Source organism: Lucilia sericata, unplaced genomic scaffold (genome assembly GCF_015586225.1).
Source record: "Lucilia sericata isolate MDLA Ls3-8-SP2 unplaced genomic scaffold, ASM1558622v1 Contig000544F_arrow, whole genome shotgun sequence".
NCBI classification, from domain to species: Eukaryota; Metazoa; Arthropoda; class Insecta; order Diptera; family Calliphoridae; genus Lucilia; species Lucilia sericata.
The window spans coordinates 147,372-162,911 of NW_023994554.1; the positions used below are offsets into that span (position 1 = coordinate 147,372).

Consider the following 15,540-nt stretch of genomic DNA (forward strand, 5'->3'; position numbering starts at 1 on the left):
ACAAGCAAAAGTTTCTTAATGTTAGCCAATATTAAATTTTTGTATCTAGATGTCGTCCAAGGTTGTTAGCAGGAGCAGATGTTATGATAGTAACTCTAAACACACAGCGATACCTTCCTAACGTAAGGAATATTAAATCACGAATAGGAAACAAAATTATGTTTACATGGGATCCATTTTTAAAAGTTTTTTCATTTCATTTCGTCAAAATAGAGCCGAATGTCGACTTTTTATATAGGCTTATATTAATTTTAGAAATTCTGGCAACATTTCATTTAGAAAAATAAAGGCTGAACTTGCGCGTCAAAAATTTTATACCGCCGCCGAAATTTTTAGTGTTAAGCGACGTTGTCGTTAATGTTTGTCGGCGCTGGGCTCTGATGTGTGCCAGAGCAGTGAATTTGTGAAAAAAAGAGAATTAAAAAATAATTGAATACAATAATAATAGAAAAAAGAATTGAATTTATCAACCTAAATAGCCAAATATAAATATACATACGAATTATTTAAATATTTCCAGGCCTTACATGGCTATAACGACATTCAATTAATTGCTGCAATTGGAGAAAAAAGATATGGGAGAGAAGAGTGGTGCTGCAAAAAATTATTACTACCCATCTCAAGTGTGACATGAACTTTTTTTCTTCCTATATATTTTTTATATTAACAAACGAAGTAAAGAAAAAAAGGTGCAAACTAAAAAAAATAATAATTTTAGAATGGAAAATTTTATATAAAAATTTAACAAAAATATTAAATAATTAATAATAAAACAAGTAGTAATATATTTAAAAAGGAGTGAACGCAAAAGAAAGAAAAAAAAAGCGAAGGTGTTGATTTCGGCACACAGCTTTAGTAGCTAGTCAAACGAGCTGCGTTGACTGCGCAGCGACCGCAATAATCGATCATACCCAATAAGCATATTTAGGGGTTTGGACGAAGGCAGTTGTTCTCATCTTAGTGGCAGGGTCAAGCATATTGATAAATCAATAGTGATTGCTCGGTATTAAATTGTGTAATATTTTAAATACATTTTTTTCTGCATCGGTTAAGGACAGGATTTTTAACTGGATGCAACGATATTCCCTACTGGGTTAGGTATATCCATTGCTGAAGCCCATTTTGGTGAAATTATAAATATTAAACTGTAAATAAATGTTTTTAAGTAAATCTGGATTTCAAACGAGACTGTGTTCCTGCAGAACATATTGTGAAGATAAGTGATTTTCTCCAACTTCATATTATTTTAAAAATCTTAAATAAAATTTTGAAATATGAACATTATTTACTGTTTAACTATGTTGGTATGTAAATAAGTTTCCCTAAATGCTTATTGGGTATATGTATAAAGGTGTAGTGCATCACTGCAACAGCGATAGCCGGTGCAAAAGTTCCTTTTTCAAATGTTAAGTTTGGTTTGAAACCCTTTGCGAGTGCATAAATCTTAAAGAATATAATATAAAGTTAAAGGTTTAAAGAATCAATTGCAACTTTTGCACATACTACCACACAGCTGCAGTAAACAACAACACAAACTCACATTTATTTTGACTGAAGAATTTATTGATTATTTTACTTCTTTGATACCCAGTCAAAAGAAAAGATGTTTTAAGATATTTTAAAAAGTGGTTTACAAAATAACAATTTTTAACAATATACTTAAATAATTGTTAATAATTTTAAAAAGTTTTTGCTTACAAAAGTCATATCTTCTATTTGGAAGTTTCAACTTTAAATTGTATGGAATTAATATATTCAATTGTTACTATCTTTATTTCTTATACCTATAAATTATTAAATATAGTTGAAAGAAATGTAAAAATCCTGTTATAACTTAAATATCCCCTTCGCTATGAGAAAAGAAAGACAGTGTAATTCGTTTGATACTTGACAAATTTGGGTGGTTCAAAACCCACCCTTGCAAAAGTGCAATAAAAACCACATACTCACTCACTTAGTCATACAAATACTATTAAAACAATAATTTTAACCACTGACTGAATTTTGCTACTTTGTATAAAAATGTTAACAAATCCCAAGAAAAAATTTAGAATTTTTTAAAAAATAATCTCTAGAAGGAGTGAAAACTGAGTAACTCTTTTTTTTTCCTTTTGTAAAACTAATTCCGAAAGATTCGGGAATTAATTTAGAATTATATAGGGCATTCTATCGAATCTATAACGCTTCTAAAGAACAAGCTTTGAAACTTATATTTTGGAAGAAACATTCAATTTACAATAGGTATTACTTTTTTTAGAAAAATGTTCTTTCCTTATTAATATGTTCTTCAATCATATGCTTCTTAAACCTTCAAGCCATATTTGTTTTTAACATATTTTTTTCATATTTCTTTTAACATTATTATTTACAATTCTTGATTTGTATTAACAACTTTACGAATCGTTAATAGAAAAAAAAAAACACCAACGTCCATATAAGGCCTTAATGTGTTTTTGACAGTAATAAAATATAAAAGTTAAAAATATATATGTACGTATGTATTTCTAATAGAAAAATCGTGTGCAAAGTGTCTCATACATATTGAATCAACTTACCGCATAATATTTGAAATAGAAAACAAGCAGCAGCAACAACAAATTCTAAACTTACTCTAAACAAGCAAAAAAATAATAATAAAAGCAATCTTCACCTAGTTTGTTCATTCTTTGCGTTCATTCAACAACATTAACAACGACAACATCATCACACTATCAAAAAACAGCCAAAATAATTTTTATAAAAGAAAACATAAAAAATTAAATACTCTTCTAGTAACAAAAAGCAAATAAGTTTATACATTTTTTTTAAGTAAAATTAAAAAAAGCTTTCAGCATTTGTTTTACACTCCGTTTCGTTCCTCCTCTGTGCACTCCTCTTAAGTGTGCTTGTGTTTGTGTTTTTTGTAATGTATGTTTTATAAAAAATGAAATTGTGATGATTGATTTTTTTTCTACTTCTAAAACATAAAAATAATCTCACATTTATAGCTCAACATAAAAAACAATAAAAACAACAACAGCAACAACAAGAAAAAGAACAACTACTACAGCAGGATTACAACATAATATGGATACTACAAGTGCCGTAGGACGGCGTCGTGGAAATTCGCGTGTCAATGCCGAAGATCAAGCTTTAGATCAAATAGCAAAAGAGGTAAATATTAACATTAATAATTAATATTGTTATTGCGTTTTTTTGTTCTCCCAAATATGGGATAAGAAGAGAAACAAACAATCGATGGATCGATTGATAGTTTGATTATTATTGTGTACTTTTTTTTGTCGTTTGAGTACATTTTCTGCTAAACATACATACATAGCTGTTTGTATATGTTTGTTTTTAGCATGTAGTTCATTAGCGTTTATATATTCAATTCAAGTTTTATGGATTTAGGTATTGTTGTCAATTTTTAATTAGTTTATTTGCATCCTTATGTATCGTGCGCTAAAATGACAAAAGTTGTTAATTTTTATTTAGATTGGAAAAAAGGCGTTAAGCACGCTCCTAGTAAATGATGTCATTCTGACATACATAATTTTAGTATAAAAGGACGTTTAAATAATAAGTACGTTGAATTACAAACATTTTAGCAGAGAGGATTTATCCCAATTATGTCCATAAATAGTTGAGGTTGAGTCCAGAGTATAGACTAGACTATAATCCAAACTATAGACAAGATTATAGTCCAGACTGTAGACTAGACTGCATTTCGATTACGTTACTCTACATTCGAAAATTGGCATTCTAACAAATAACTGAATCGTAAGAAAAAGAAGAAGCAATTCCATTTTATTTCAATGCTTTACGATTGTGTGTATTCTGCATTACGAACGTAACTACGTTTTTGTAAGTTATTTTAGTGACAGAGCTTCGAATCGAAATGCAGAATACCAAAGTTATCAAGTAGGGGTGAATACTCCAGACTAAACTGTAGACTAGACTTTAGTTCAAAGACAAGACTATAGTCCCAACTATGGACACTATAGTCCAGAGCATAGACTAGTATAGCCTATAGTCCAGAGTATAAGAGTTTCATGACGTACAAACTGCAGACTAGACTATAGTTCAAACTATAGATAAGACTATAGTCCAAACTAAAGACAAACATAGACAAGACTATAGTCCATAGTATAGGCTAGGCTATCGTCCATACTACAGACTATACTATAGTCCAGAATAATGAATGAATCCAAAGCTAAAAAACTAAGAAAATTGTAGATTTTTATTAAAAATTTCTGTATTAAAATTTTGAGTTTTAAAATTTTGAAAATTTTCAGTTCAAAAATTTTGAAAATTTTGAGTTTTAAAATTTTTTTAGAAAACTTTCTTTATTGAATTTTTTATAAAAAATTTTCCATATTGAATTTTTATAGAAAAATTTCCGTATTGAATATTTTATAGAAAGTTTTCTATATTGAATATTTTATAGAAAATTTTCTGCATTGAAATTTTATAGAAAACTTTCTGTATTGAAATTTTTTGTATTAAAATATTTATATAAATTTTTCTGTATTAAAGTATTTATAAAAAAAATTTTGTTTTGAAATTTTTTTAATTCTTATAAAAAAATTTTCGTTTTTATTTTTGAAATTTTTATTGAAATTTTTTCAGTATTTTTTTTATAGAAAATTTTTCAGTATTGACATTTTTATAGAACATTTTTATATTGAAATTTAAAAAAAATTTCTATATTGAAATTTTTATAGAAAATTGTCTATATTAAAATTTTAATAGAAAATTTTGAGTTTTGGAATTTTTAGAGAAAATTCTCAGTTTTGAAAATTTTAGAGAAAATTTTTCTGTATTAAAATATTTATCGAAAACTTTTGTATTGAAATATAATTTTTCTTTGTTTTTAATTTCAATTTTATAAAAAATAATTTGGTTTTGAATTTTATATTTTTTTTTTTAAATCTCTGATTGAAAATTTTATAAAAAAATTTAGTTCTGAAATGTTTATAAAAAATGTTGGTTTTAAAATTTTCATTAAAAAATTTTGGATTTGAAATTTTTTTTAAAAAATTTTGTTTTTTTTTTTGATTTTGCTTTTGAAATTTTTATAAAAAAATTTTGGTTTGAAAATTTTATAAAAAAATTTTGGTTTGAAAATTTTATAAAAAACAAATTGGTTTTGAAACTTTTATTAAAAAAATTGGTATACAAATTTTTATTAAAAAAATTCGGTTTTGAAATTTTGTTAAAAAATTTCGGTTTAGCAATTTTATTGAAATATTTAGTTGTATGATTTGTAGGAAACTAAAAATTATAATAATGTGTGTTTTTTAAAACTAGCATTTCCGATACAATCCTTTTTAACACGCATTTTACAAAAAATAAATATTACTTGCATTCAAAACTATTGCGTAACTTCAAAACATAGACTGGATTTATTAAATTTATTGTTATAATTTGTGAATTGTATCTAATTTTATTTGTAAGTTTTCATTCATAAATTTACGATTTACTCATGCGATCACTATTATTATATTAAAACATGTTTGGTGTGTTCACTCTCTTTTTTTTTTTTGTTTATTTTTTCTTAAAAGAAGAGGGAAAAACGCTAAAATAAATTCCTCATGCATGTCAACCCTGTCGTTTACTAAAAATTTATTTATTAGCTACTTTCAACGATAAAAGAGAGTTAGATCGTCAGTTGTCGACGTACAGTGAGTAAGCGTACACAAGTTAAAAACGAAATAATCTGTGGATCGTTAAAAAAATAAAGAAATATAACTTAAAAATTATTAAGAAGAAAAAAAAAATCGAGTTTTTGTAGATTTACTTATACTTATTATTTCAGTATTAATAAATAATTTTTAACTTGAAATGTTAATTTAAAAAAGCTGTGATTACGTAGTCAAAAGTAAATAAAATTTTTGAAAAAAATACAAGTACAGAAAATATATTAAAATAAACAAGGTTTTAAAATAAAAAAATAAGCAGTTTGAATTAAAATTAAAGGAACAGAGAGAAGAAAAAAAAAAACTAAGTTAAAATGTCAGTGGAACAAAAATTAACTGATAAAAATGTTGAAACTACAAAAACAAATACAAATTCGAGTTTAACAAAAACTAATAAAAAGAATAAAAACAACAATAACAACAGCAATAGTAGTACTAGTAGTAGTAAAAAATTCATTAAAAAAGCATTGAAAACCTCAAAAACTAAAAAAACTACAACTAATGTCAACAATAATAACAACAGCAACAACAACACTATTATGAATAACCAAAACAACAGCAACAACACTATTAGCAGTAGCAGCAGCAACAACAATGTTGAAGTGGCAAACGATGAAATCATCGAGGAGTTGTTTGATTTTAGCGATACCGATTTAAAAGAACTTGACGACGATATTGAAAACAACGAAGAAATTTCCAAGAACAACAACTCCAATGACGAACTTTCAAATAAAGATATTGATGAATTAAAGGAAAAAGATGAAGTTGACAAAGAGTCAACAGAGCAAATGCAAAATTCCACAATAAGTGATAATAACAACAATACTAATGACAAAGAAGAGACAAACGAAGTAATACTACAACAAAAAGAACAACAACAGGTGGAAGAATTATTATCTACACCAATTGATAACATTGATAAACAAAACGAAGAAAACAAACAACCAGAACAACAACAAGATGAAAACAATGAATTAGCCACGACAATGTCTGCGACTGCAAATAATACTATTAGCGAAAAAGGAAATAAAGATAATAATGAAATTGATAAAAACCAACAACAACTACAGCAAGAACCAGACTCTCCCATAGAAGAAGCTATAGAAGCAAAAGAATCCAATGAAAATATATTTTTAAATGACAGCACAACAATAACTACTCCCGTGCAAATCTGTGAAAGTTCTATTGTTGAGGAACAGACATCACATAATAATAATAATAATGACAATACGATAACAACATCTCCTCCTCCAGACACAAAGTCTAAGCAAACAACTGAAGATGCAGTCGAGTCAACTGCAAGTGTTGTAACTAAAGAAAGTAGTTATAAAGAGCAAGACGATGATCATGATTTAAATAATGAAGAAGATTATGACAATGATGATGAGTATGCCGAACCGTATGATGAACTATTGGTACAATTCCTTGATGAAGCCAATCAGATTGTAAGCTTAATTAAAAATTACTCTATACACATGCTATTTTAAAAAAAAAAAGTTACATTGTAGTTTTTTTGTATGGGAATTGTGAGAAATTATGGGCAACAATTGTTGTGAAAATTTAACTGAACTGATTTAGTTGTACATTTTGTACAGGCTTTCTCTGTAAAGTAGGTTCTTTTTTTTTTTAGGAACTCTTAAATTTAGTTTCAATAAAAATTTTCTGGTATTTGGACCAAAATTCGAACATTTAGTGTGTATTAAAAGAACAAATAGGTGTCCTATTTCTTAGCTCCTTTAGGGAGTAAACGGTTAAAACTACATTTTGGTATTTTTAGTTAGTTCTTTAACTCCTTTACCATTGTCCCTGGAGGGATTCGAATCCGTCTAGCAGATTAGAAAACGGCTTGAAATAATGAAAATTTAAAGAGCTAAATAAATAAATAAGAAACTATACAATGAAACAGTGAGGGATTGTTTTGATTTTGAAATGGTACTTTTTAAATTTTCTATCATATTGAACGTATTTAAGTTAACATTAATCATGAAGGATTCTGAGTTAATAAGCGTCTATGTATAAGAATGACTTTGGTACTATTTAGTTCATAAAAAGAGGATCTTTAAATGGATCTAGTACTTCTTATTTATAAATACTTTTTAAAAATAAAGCTATTATTGATAACTCTACTATGTTCAACCAGGATAATTTAAATAGTGTTTGGTCCAAAGACCTCCTAATTACTTAATTTGTTATATAACAAAAACATTAATTGAAGGTCTTGTAATAAACGTGGAAAAATAATTTAATATTATCAACGTCAAAGTAAAATTAGTTAGTTAGTTAGTTTGATAATGTAATTTAAATTGTGCAAGAGTATGTGACCCCTTCATTTGAAATTAATTTAAATTGCAATATAAATACAAATAAAATTGTTAAATTTTGTCGGGAAAGAAGTTGAAGCTGAATGGTTTTCCCCCATAAAAAGATAACATCTGGGGGAAAAACTTTCAATCTCTAACGTAAACTTTGGATGAGAAGTTAAGTACTAAATTTTGTAAAATTAATACAAATATTCTAAAAGAATTGTATATTTGCTTAGTTTTTAGTTTTTTTTTCAAATCTCTTGCCTGTTTGTTATTAGCATGGAAAGTTTTTTCATCAATAGCACTAAAATCTTATGCATTGAAATAAGCAAAATTGATAATTTTCGCACATTGTTATGAAAGCTATAATAGAACATTGCCAAAATAGAATTTCACCATTTAAATAATAATTCAATATTTAACTACTTTTACCCTCAAGCATTAAAAAGCTCAATTTTGTAAATAAATATTTATATTATCTAATTAAAGTATCTATAGTCATAACAAAAGGCAGTAAAAATATTAATATAAATTTGCTATATAGAATACTTAGAAAAAGCTATTTATTTTCTAGTAATAAAATATATTACAAGACAATAAATATTATCTATAGATTGTTAATATAAACAATTTTAAGTTTAATTTTTCAAAATATTTATTTGTGAAAAAAATCTTTATAAACCTGTTAATTAAGAAACGTTTAACACATTGTCATTTTAAATAGAAATATTATGTTACAGAAGACGTCTTTGTAATCTCAATTTTCAGTTAAACGTTGTACAAATATTGTTTTTTTATTTATTTTTTTTTTCAAGTATAAATTTCTGCGGCTAGCTTAATAAAAGGAAAATGATAGCTGGTTGTATTTATAGGAGTTTATTAAAAGGAATATATTTCAGTAACAAGCTGTTGTATGTTTCAATTTCTAATGCGGCTAAACGCTGAAATATATCTCTTTGATATTTAATTTATAGTTGCGATTGCATTATATTAAAAAGATAAGCAGTGATGTATGTAACGCATAGAAATATTGGTTCGACACCCGCCTTTAAGCATTCCTATCAAATCAGACCCAGACTCCTCTTATCTGAATCGATCGATAAGAGGAGAGGCAAGATGGATAGATAGATAGATAGATAGATAGATAGATAGATAGATAGATAGATAGATAGATAGATAGATAGATAGATAGATAGATAGATAGATAGATAGATAGATAGATAGATCGGAATTTGTTAGTCGACATTTTTCTGAAACTGGCTTTATATGGGGGCTAGGATCAAATATGTGCCGTTTATAATAAAACTGATTTCTGAAGGGAACTCTGTATAAGAGCCAAGTTAGGCCTGATCATTACGAAAATCGACAATATAATCATATAATCATTCTATTATCTAGGTAAGGTTATATTAAGAAGGGTTATGCACCATAAAAAATTGCAACTGCGAGTGGAGTCACAACTCCATTGTGATTCCCTTCGTAGATTGTGAAGATCCAAAGATAGACAAGTAGAGAGGAAAATCACCCTATTATCGGTGATTTCCAAGGAATTTCAGTCTGAAGTTTTCCCTATCATCTCTAGCTGGAAATTCTATCTATCTATCTATGTATCTATCTATCTATCTATCTATCTATCTATCTATCTATCTATCTATCTATCTATCTATCTATCTATCTATCTATCTATCTATCTATCTATCTATCTATCTATCTATCTATCTATCTATCTATCTATAAGTTTCCCAACTTTTTCACCTTTAAATAAATTGTTTTATTTAACTAGAATTAAACTATTACAGTATTTCAGAATAATTGACCCGCAGTTGAAAGTACAAAACTATTTTTGCTTTTCAGTACATATTTGTTTAACATTTAGGTAACTCTGTTTGAATTAAAAAAACTCTTCAAATCAACTGTTTCTCTTAATAGTTTTCTACTTAAGAGCCCACAATAAATCTTTCGATTCTCTTGTTAACTTTGTACTGTTTAAACTTTGAAGTGTAGGTTGAGTCCTATTTACGCTAATAAATTGGTGAATCAATTTTGTTGCACAACAGTACATTTGTTGTTTCTTTTTCAGTATTAAAAACTAACAAACAAAGGCACGTATTTTTAATTAAATTATTTAGCGAAATATGTATCTTTAGCGTAATGTTTAAGAAATAATTTAAAATACAAGTAATTTCAATTAAATGTAAGGGATTTTTTAAAACTTTTGTATGCAAAACTCATTACCTTATAGCTAAAAGATACACAAAACACATGTGTCATGCATTAGTTGATTTTCATTGATTTATGTATGTAGTTAAAAAAAACGCATGACTAATTACTATTAACACTTAATGAACAACAGGTAGTGAGTTAACAATTTATTATATTTGGTAAAAATTCTAAATTCCCAATTAATAAATAATTTCTCTTTAAAGTTTATTTTAATTAAATATTAAATTTTCGTTTTTCTTTTGCAGGCTGAGGCTAGATTAGCTGCCAGAAGGCATGCTCGAGCGGAAGCTCGTGAAATACGTATGCGAGAATTGGAAAGGCAGCAAAAAGAACAAGAATCTAATGCAGATCGTGCATTCGATATGCACTCAACCGTTACCGGCATTACACCACTGTCACACATGCGTCTGGGTTTAGGTAGTTCACCAGTTACTGGTCTACTAAATTCAACAAGAGGAAATTCAATGTCATCGAGACGCAGTAGTGAAGATTCACTAGAAGAGGAAGGCCGCAGTTTAAGAGACATACGTCATGAGTTAAAGGTATTGAAATACATATGAACTTATACCCCTTAAACAAATCGCTTTTAATCAATTTTTTATAATTCCTTTTATAAAGGATGTCGAAGAACGATTTCGTAAGGCTATGATAGCGAATGCTCAGTTGGATAACGATCGTGCCTCACAAACGTATCAGATACAGTTGTTGAAAGACAAACTGGAAGATATGGAAGAATCATATTCACAATTACAGCGTGAATGTAAGGAAAAGACACGCGATTGTAATGCCTTGAAACGATCGTTGGATAAGCTAAGCGAAGAGCTTAAACTGGTACAGGGTCAGCTCAATGAGCGTGATACACTGATAGCAGAACAAGGCTTAGTTATTGTGGCTATAGAAAATGAAGATGGCACTGATGCCAAACGTGCTCTAGTCAGTGTGGAAAATGCACAATTATTGGGTTCGGTACAAGGATCATTAGGTAATTATTTTGTGACTATATGATATAACTTGAAGAAGAATATATTAAAAATTACTTTTTTAACAGATGTTCGACTTAAGAAATTTAGCGAAGAGAAACAGCAGCTACAACACGAAGTCCAGCAGCTGCAGGAACAATTAGAAACGTATAAAAGTCAGGGCAAAGGTCGTGGTAAAGGCAATTCTTCAAATGGTCCCTTAGGTTCAGACGATGATGATTATGAAGCTCAAAGTATGTGTTTTCTTTTAAATGAATTCTTGCATTTTATTAATTATTTTATATATTATCTAGGAGAAGCTAATAAAATCATATCGGATTATAAATATAAATTACAAAAAGCAGAACAGGAAATTGCTAGTCTTCAGTCGAGTTTAGCACGTTCCGAGACACAAGTTATACGTTATAAAAGTACAGCTGAAGCGGCTGAAAAAGCTGAAGCAGAACTTAAAATCGAAAGGAGGAAACTGCAAAGAGAGGTAATTTATAAAATTCTGTAAAAAACTTGTTAAATATCGAATTTTTATATAAAAAACTTATTCAGCAGAGCTTTTTTTATAAACATTTGATTAAGCAGAAATTGTATCTGTAAAAAAATGATTATGCAAACTTTTTTTATAAAAAATTAATTCAGCAAAATTTTGCAACAATTTTTTCTAAAGAAAAGTGTATTCAGCAAAATATTTTTTTCTAAAAACTTAATTCACCAAAAAAGTTTATATAAAATATATAAATTTTTCTATAAAAGTTTAATTCAGCAACACATTTTTTATAAAAATCTAACCCTCATGTTTTTTTTCTATAAAAAAGTAATTCAGCAAAATAAAATTAATAAACAATACCGCATTTTTTTGTATAAAAATTTAATTCAGCAAAAAAGTTTTTTTATAAAAATTCGTTTAAAACAGATTTTTAAAAACATTTATTCAGCAAACATATGTTATGTTAAAAATGTATTCAACAAAAAATTGTTCTAAAAAAATAATTCAGCGAAATTTTTTCTGTGAATAATGAATTAGGATAAATTTTTTTTCTCTTAAAAATGTATTCAGCAACTATTTTTTCTATAAAAACTTATTCAGCAAGAATTTTTTTATGAAAAAATTTATTAAGCCCCAATTTTTTTATAAAAAAACTTATTCAGCAAGAATTTTTTTATGAAAAAATTTATTCAGCTTCAATTTTTTATAAAAAACTTATTCAGCAAGTATTTTTATATAAAAAAAATTTATTCAGCTGGATTTTTTTTTATAAAAAACCTTTTCAGCAAAACTTTTTTCTATCCAAAATGTATTCAGCCAATAATTTTTATATAGAAATGAATTCCGCAACATTTTTTATTCATAAATAATGTATTCAGCAATAAATTGTTGTATAAAAATTAATTCAGCAACATAGTTTATTCATATCAAGTGTATTCAGCAAAAACAAATGTATTCAGCACCTATTTTTTCTACAAAAATTAATTCAGCAATATTTTTTTATACAAATGTAACTGTTGCTTTACAAAATTGTTCTAAAAATTAAATAAATTTTATTTATTTCAGAATCGTGAGGCAATGGAAAAACTCGAAGAATTAGAAACATCAAATAATCATCTACTGAAACGTTTGGACAAATTAAAGAATGCCAAAAGTGCTTTGCTCAAGGATCTCTGACCAATATATGGAGGATATCAGCAACAACAACAGCAGCAGCATCAGCGTATGTCTCAAAATAACACTACTACAACAAAAGCAGCAGTAGCAACAAAAGCAACAACTAATAATGTTGATAGTGAGAATACAATGGCAACAAATAAACAATATTCTACATCACCAATTCATCAGCAAAATCATAACAAACAGCAGCAACAAACGCCATATAATTACAAAACGAATGCGACGCGTACTAATGACAGTGACGCCACCGATGTTAGTAACAATGCCGTCATGGCCCCTTCCTCATCCTCCTCCGTCGCCACAAATAAAACGATGACAACAAACACGTATACAAATAGTAGAAGTAATAGTAGTAGTAATGGGCATTGAGTTAGGAAAAACAAAACGAAACAATTTGAAACAATTGGGCATCAAAGTAGATCAATCAAGCAAAAAGACGTTTGAAATTTAGTAAGAAAAAAGAAAAAAAAAACAAATTATGGTGTTTACAACAATTTAATAAATGTTGTAATTAAGAAACACAAGCTTTTACAAATATTATTATTGAAAAATGTCAAACAAACATCTTCCAGAAACATTAAAAAACACACACACAACAATTATATACATACATTTATATTAAAATAGAAATTTTTTGAGAAATGAAAGAAGTAACACAAACACTTTAACACACATTTATAATTTATAAAGAAAACCATTTAAATATATACATACATATATACAATAGAGATATGTATAATTAGTTATATGTATTTAACCATAAACAATTTCACACACACACATAGAGGTTTCGTAAAATTTAGGAAAATATGGTGGTGATTTTAGGATTATTTGCAGAATTCGATGTTTGAAGTAGTAGTTTAAACTTTAAAGGCATTGCCAAGTTTTGTCTTTCTTTTAATCTCTAGTATTTGCTTAAACTTAGTTTAAACTAGAAATGCATTTTAATATAGAAAAATTTATTTTTTCACTTCATTATACAGAGTTTAAACATGACACATTTAAAACTGCCTGGCATCTATGCTGCATGCTTAGCATATTGCATGAGGGAGGATTTGCTCTTCCTTAAGGAACTGCCGTATCAGATATTACATTTAACTTTGAAAGGTTAATAGTTGAAACCAAGTTTATATAAAACAGTTTATATAAAACATTTAATTAAACTGTAAAAGTTAAGCCTTAAAGTGGAACCTTACTTAAACTATAGTTTCTGTGTTTTATTATACCATATTTTTGTCATTTTAATATCATTCTCTACAATTTTCTCTAATTGAAGCAGAAAGTATATTTATTAAAGTCCTCTAAAAATGGAATTCTGTCAGTTTAAAAGTATCCATCTCAGATCGCTCAAAATTCTTAGTTTAAACGAAGCTAAAACTTTAAATGCTGTCATTCCATTAAAATATTATCTTGTTTACAAGGGATGGTTAACTTAGCAACCGAAAATCTATGGTTAAACCATATTTTTTTTAATCTAATTTAACTAACAGTTAAGTTAGAAGAATAAAAATTGATGAAATAAAAATTTATAAATTAATGATAAAATTTAGCTTTTTCAAAAAAATATAAGGTATTAAAATCTAGGTTTAATAAAGCAGTTGTTTAAGTTAAACAATGTCTTCAACTAGGTTTAACTAAGAAGTTAAAAACTGACTATTTAACTATGTCAGACATTCGAAAGTTCGATAAATGTTTGAAGGTCATGAGGATTCCCTAAAAATATTTTAGAAAATTTTAAGTTACGTTCAGAAAACCTTAAAAATTAAAAAATTTTTGAAAATTCGAAAAGAATTTAGAATCGTTAAAAGATTCTTTATGTCCAGAGGTTTCATAAAAGTTTAATTTTAATTATATTTTATGCCAATTTCTTAGATTTTCCCAATTCGAAATTAAAAATTTTGAAAATAATTCATCAATTTTATAAAATTTTTAATGTAGTTGCAGAATATAAACTTTTTAAGGTATATTTGAAAATTCGAACTTAAGTTCGAAATTCGAAATTATGTTCGAAAAATGTTTAAGGTTTTAAAATGAAAGAGAATCATAAGAATTCATAAAAATATAATTTTAATTTTATTTTAGGTCAACTTTTCTAACATTTTCTAACAATTCGAACTTTAGCTTCAAAACTGTTGAAAAAATCTCGATGTAAGGAGAATTTGGAAATCGAAAAGAAATTTTAGTTTTATTTGAGGTCAATTGCGAAAATTTCACCATAAAATCTTCATTATATTTTCAATATTTTTTTTTGAAATCTCTATGTAAAAACATTAAAAACCAACAAAAACCGCCAGAATAAACTAACCACAACATAATAAATATATATATTTTTTCTTTTTGTAATTATTATGCTCTGCACTGCTCTCTCGCTCTCTAACTCTATATTTTTCTCTTATATATAACATTTTTTTAATAACAATTTAAAAACCAAGCTACATTTAGTAAATGTAGAGTAAAAAATTTGTATAAACAAATTGTTTAATACACACCCACACACTTATAAACAATATTTTTATTTAAATTTTTTTGTAGTTGAAACATTTTTATAACTGTTTTGTTGAAAATATTTAAATTTTAGCGCTTTTTTTTTGTAATTTTGAAGTAAGAAAAAGGAATATTTAGCTGTTATGTATTAAAAAAATATAGATTTTGTATTTATAAAAAAACACAAACAAAAAAACACCATATAAAAC

The 15,540-nt window shown here is 26.8% G+C and overlaps 1 protein-coding gene across 5 annotated transcripts; it reads left to right on the forward strand.

The window, feature by feature from the left end:
• Positions 1-345: 345 nt before the first annotated feature.
• On the forward strand, positions 346-15,263 carry LOC119605972 (leucine-rich repeat flightless-interacting protein 2). Of its 5 annotated transcripts, XM_037959327.1 has the most exons (8): positions 347-689; positions 2,723-2,907; positions 2,988-3,153; positions 10,453-10,749; positions 10,826-11,189; positions 11,256-11,420; positions 11,481-11,665; positions 12,734-15,263. In XM_037959327.1, exons 3-8 carry the CDS (start codon positions 3,067-3,069, stop codon positions 12,842-12,844), a joined length of 1,209 nt encoding a protein of 402 aa, XP_037815255.1. In that variant the 5' UTR covers positions 347-689; positions 2,723-2,907; positions 2,988-3,066; the 3' UTR covers positions 12,845-15,263. The 5 variants fall into 5 exon arrangements, with proteins under 5 accessions (XP_037815254.1, XP_037815255.1, XP_037815256.1 ...); XM_037959326.1 differs by lacking the exon at positions 2,723-2,907 and having other exon boundaries at positions 346-689; XM_037959328.1 differs by lacking the exon at positions 2,723-2,907 and having other exon boundaries at positions 347-675.
• Positions 15,264-15,540: the final 277 nt, after the last annotated feature.

Bases quoted from the DNA above. Each gene is read 5' to 3' on its own strand.
- LOC119605972 (XM_037959325.1), top strand. From the start codon at position 5,996: ATGTCAGTGGAACAAAAATTAACTGATAAAAATGTTGAAACTACAAAA. The intron at 10,750-10,825 runs GTATTGAAATAC...CCTTTTATAAAG, and splicing joins ACATACGTCATGAGTTAAAG to GATGTCGAAGAACGATTTCG. The intron at 11,190-11,255 runs GTAATTATTTTG...CTTTTTTAACAG, and splicing joins TTCGGTACAAGGATCATTAG to ATGTTCGACTTAAGAAATTT.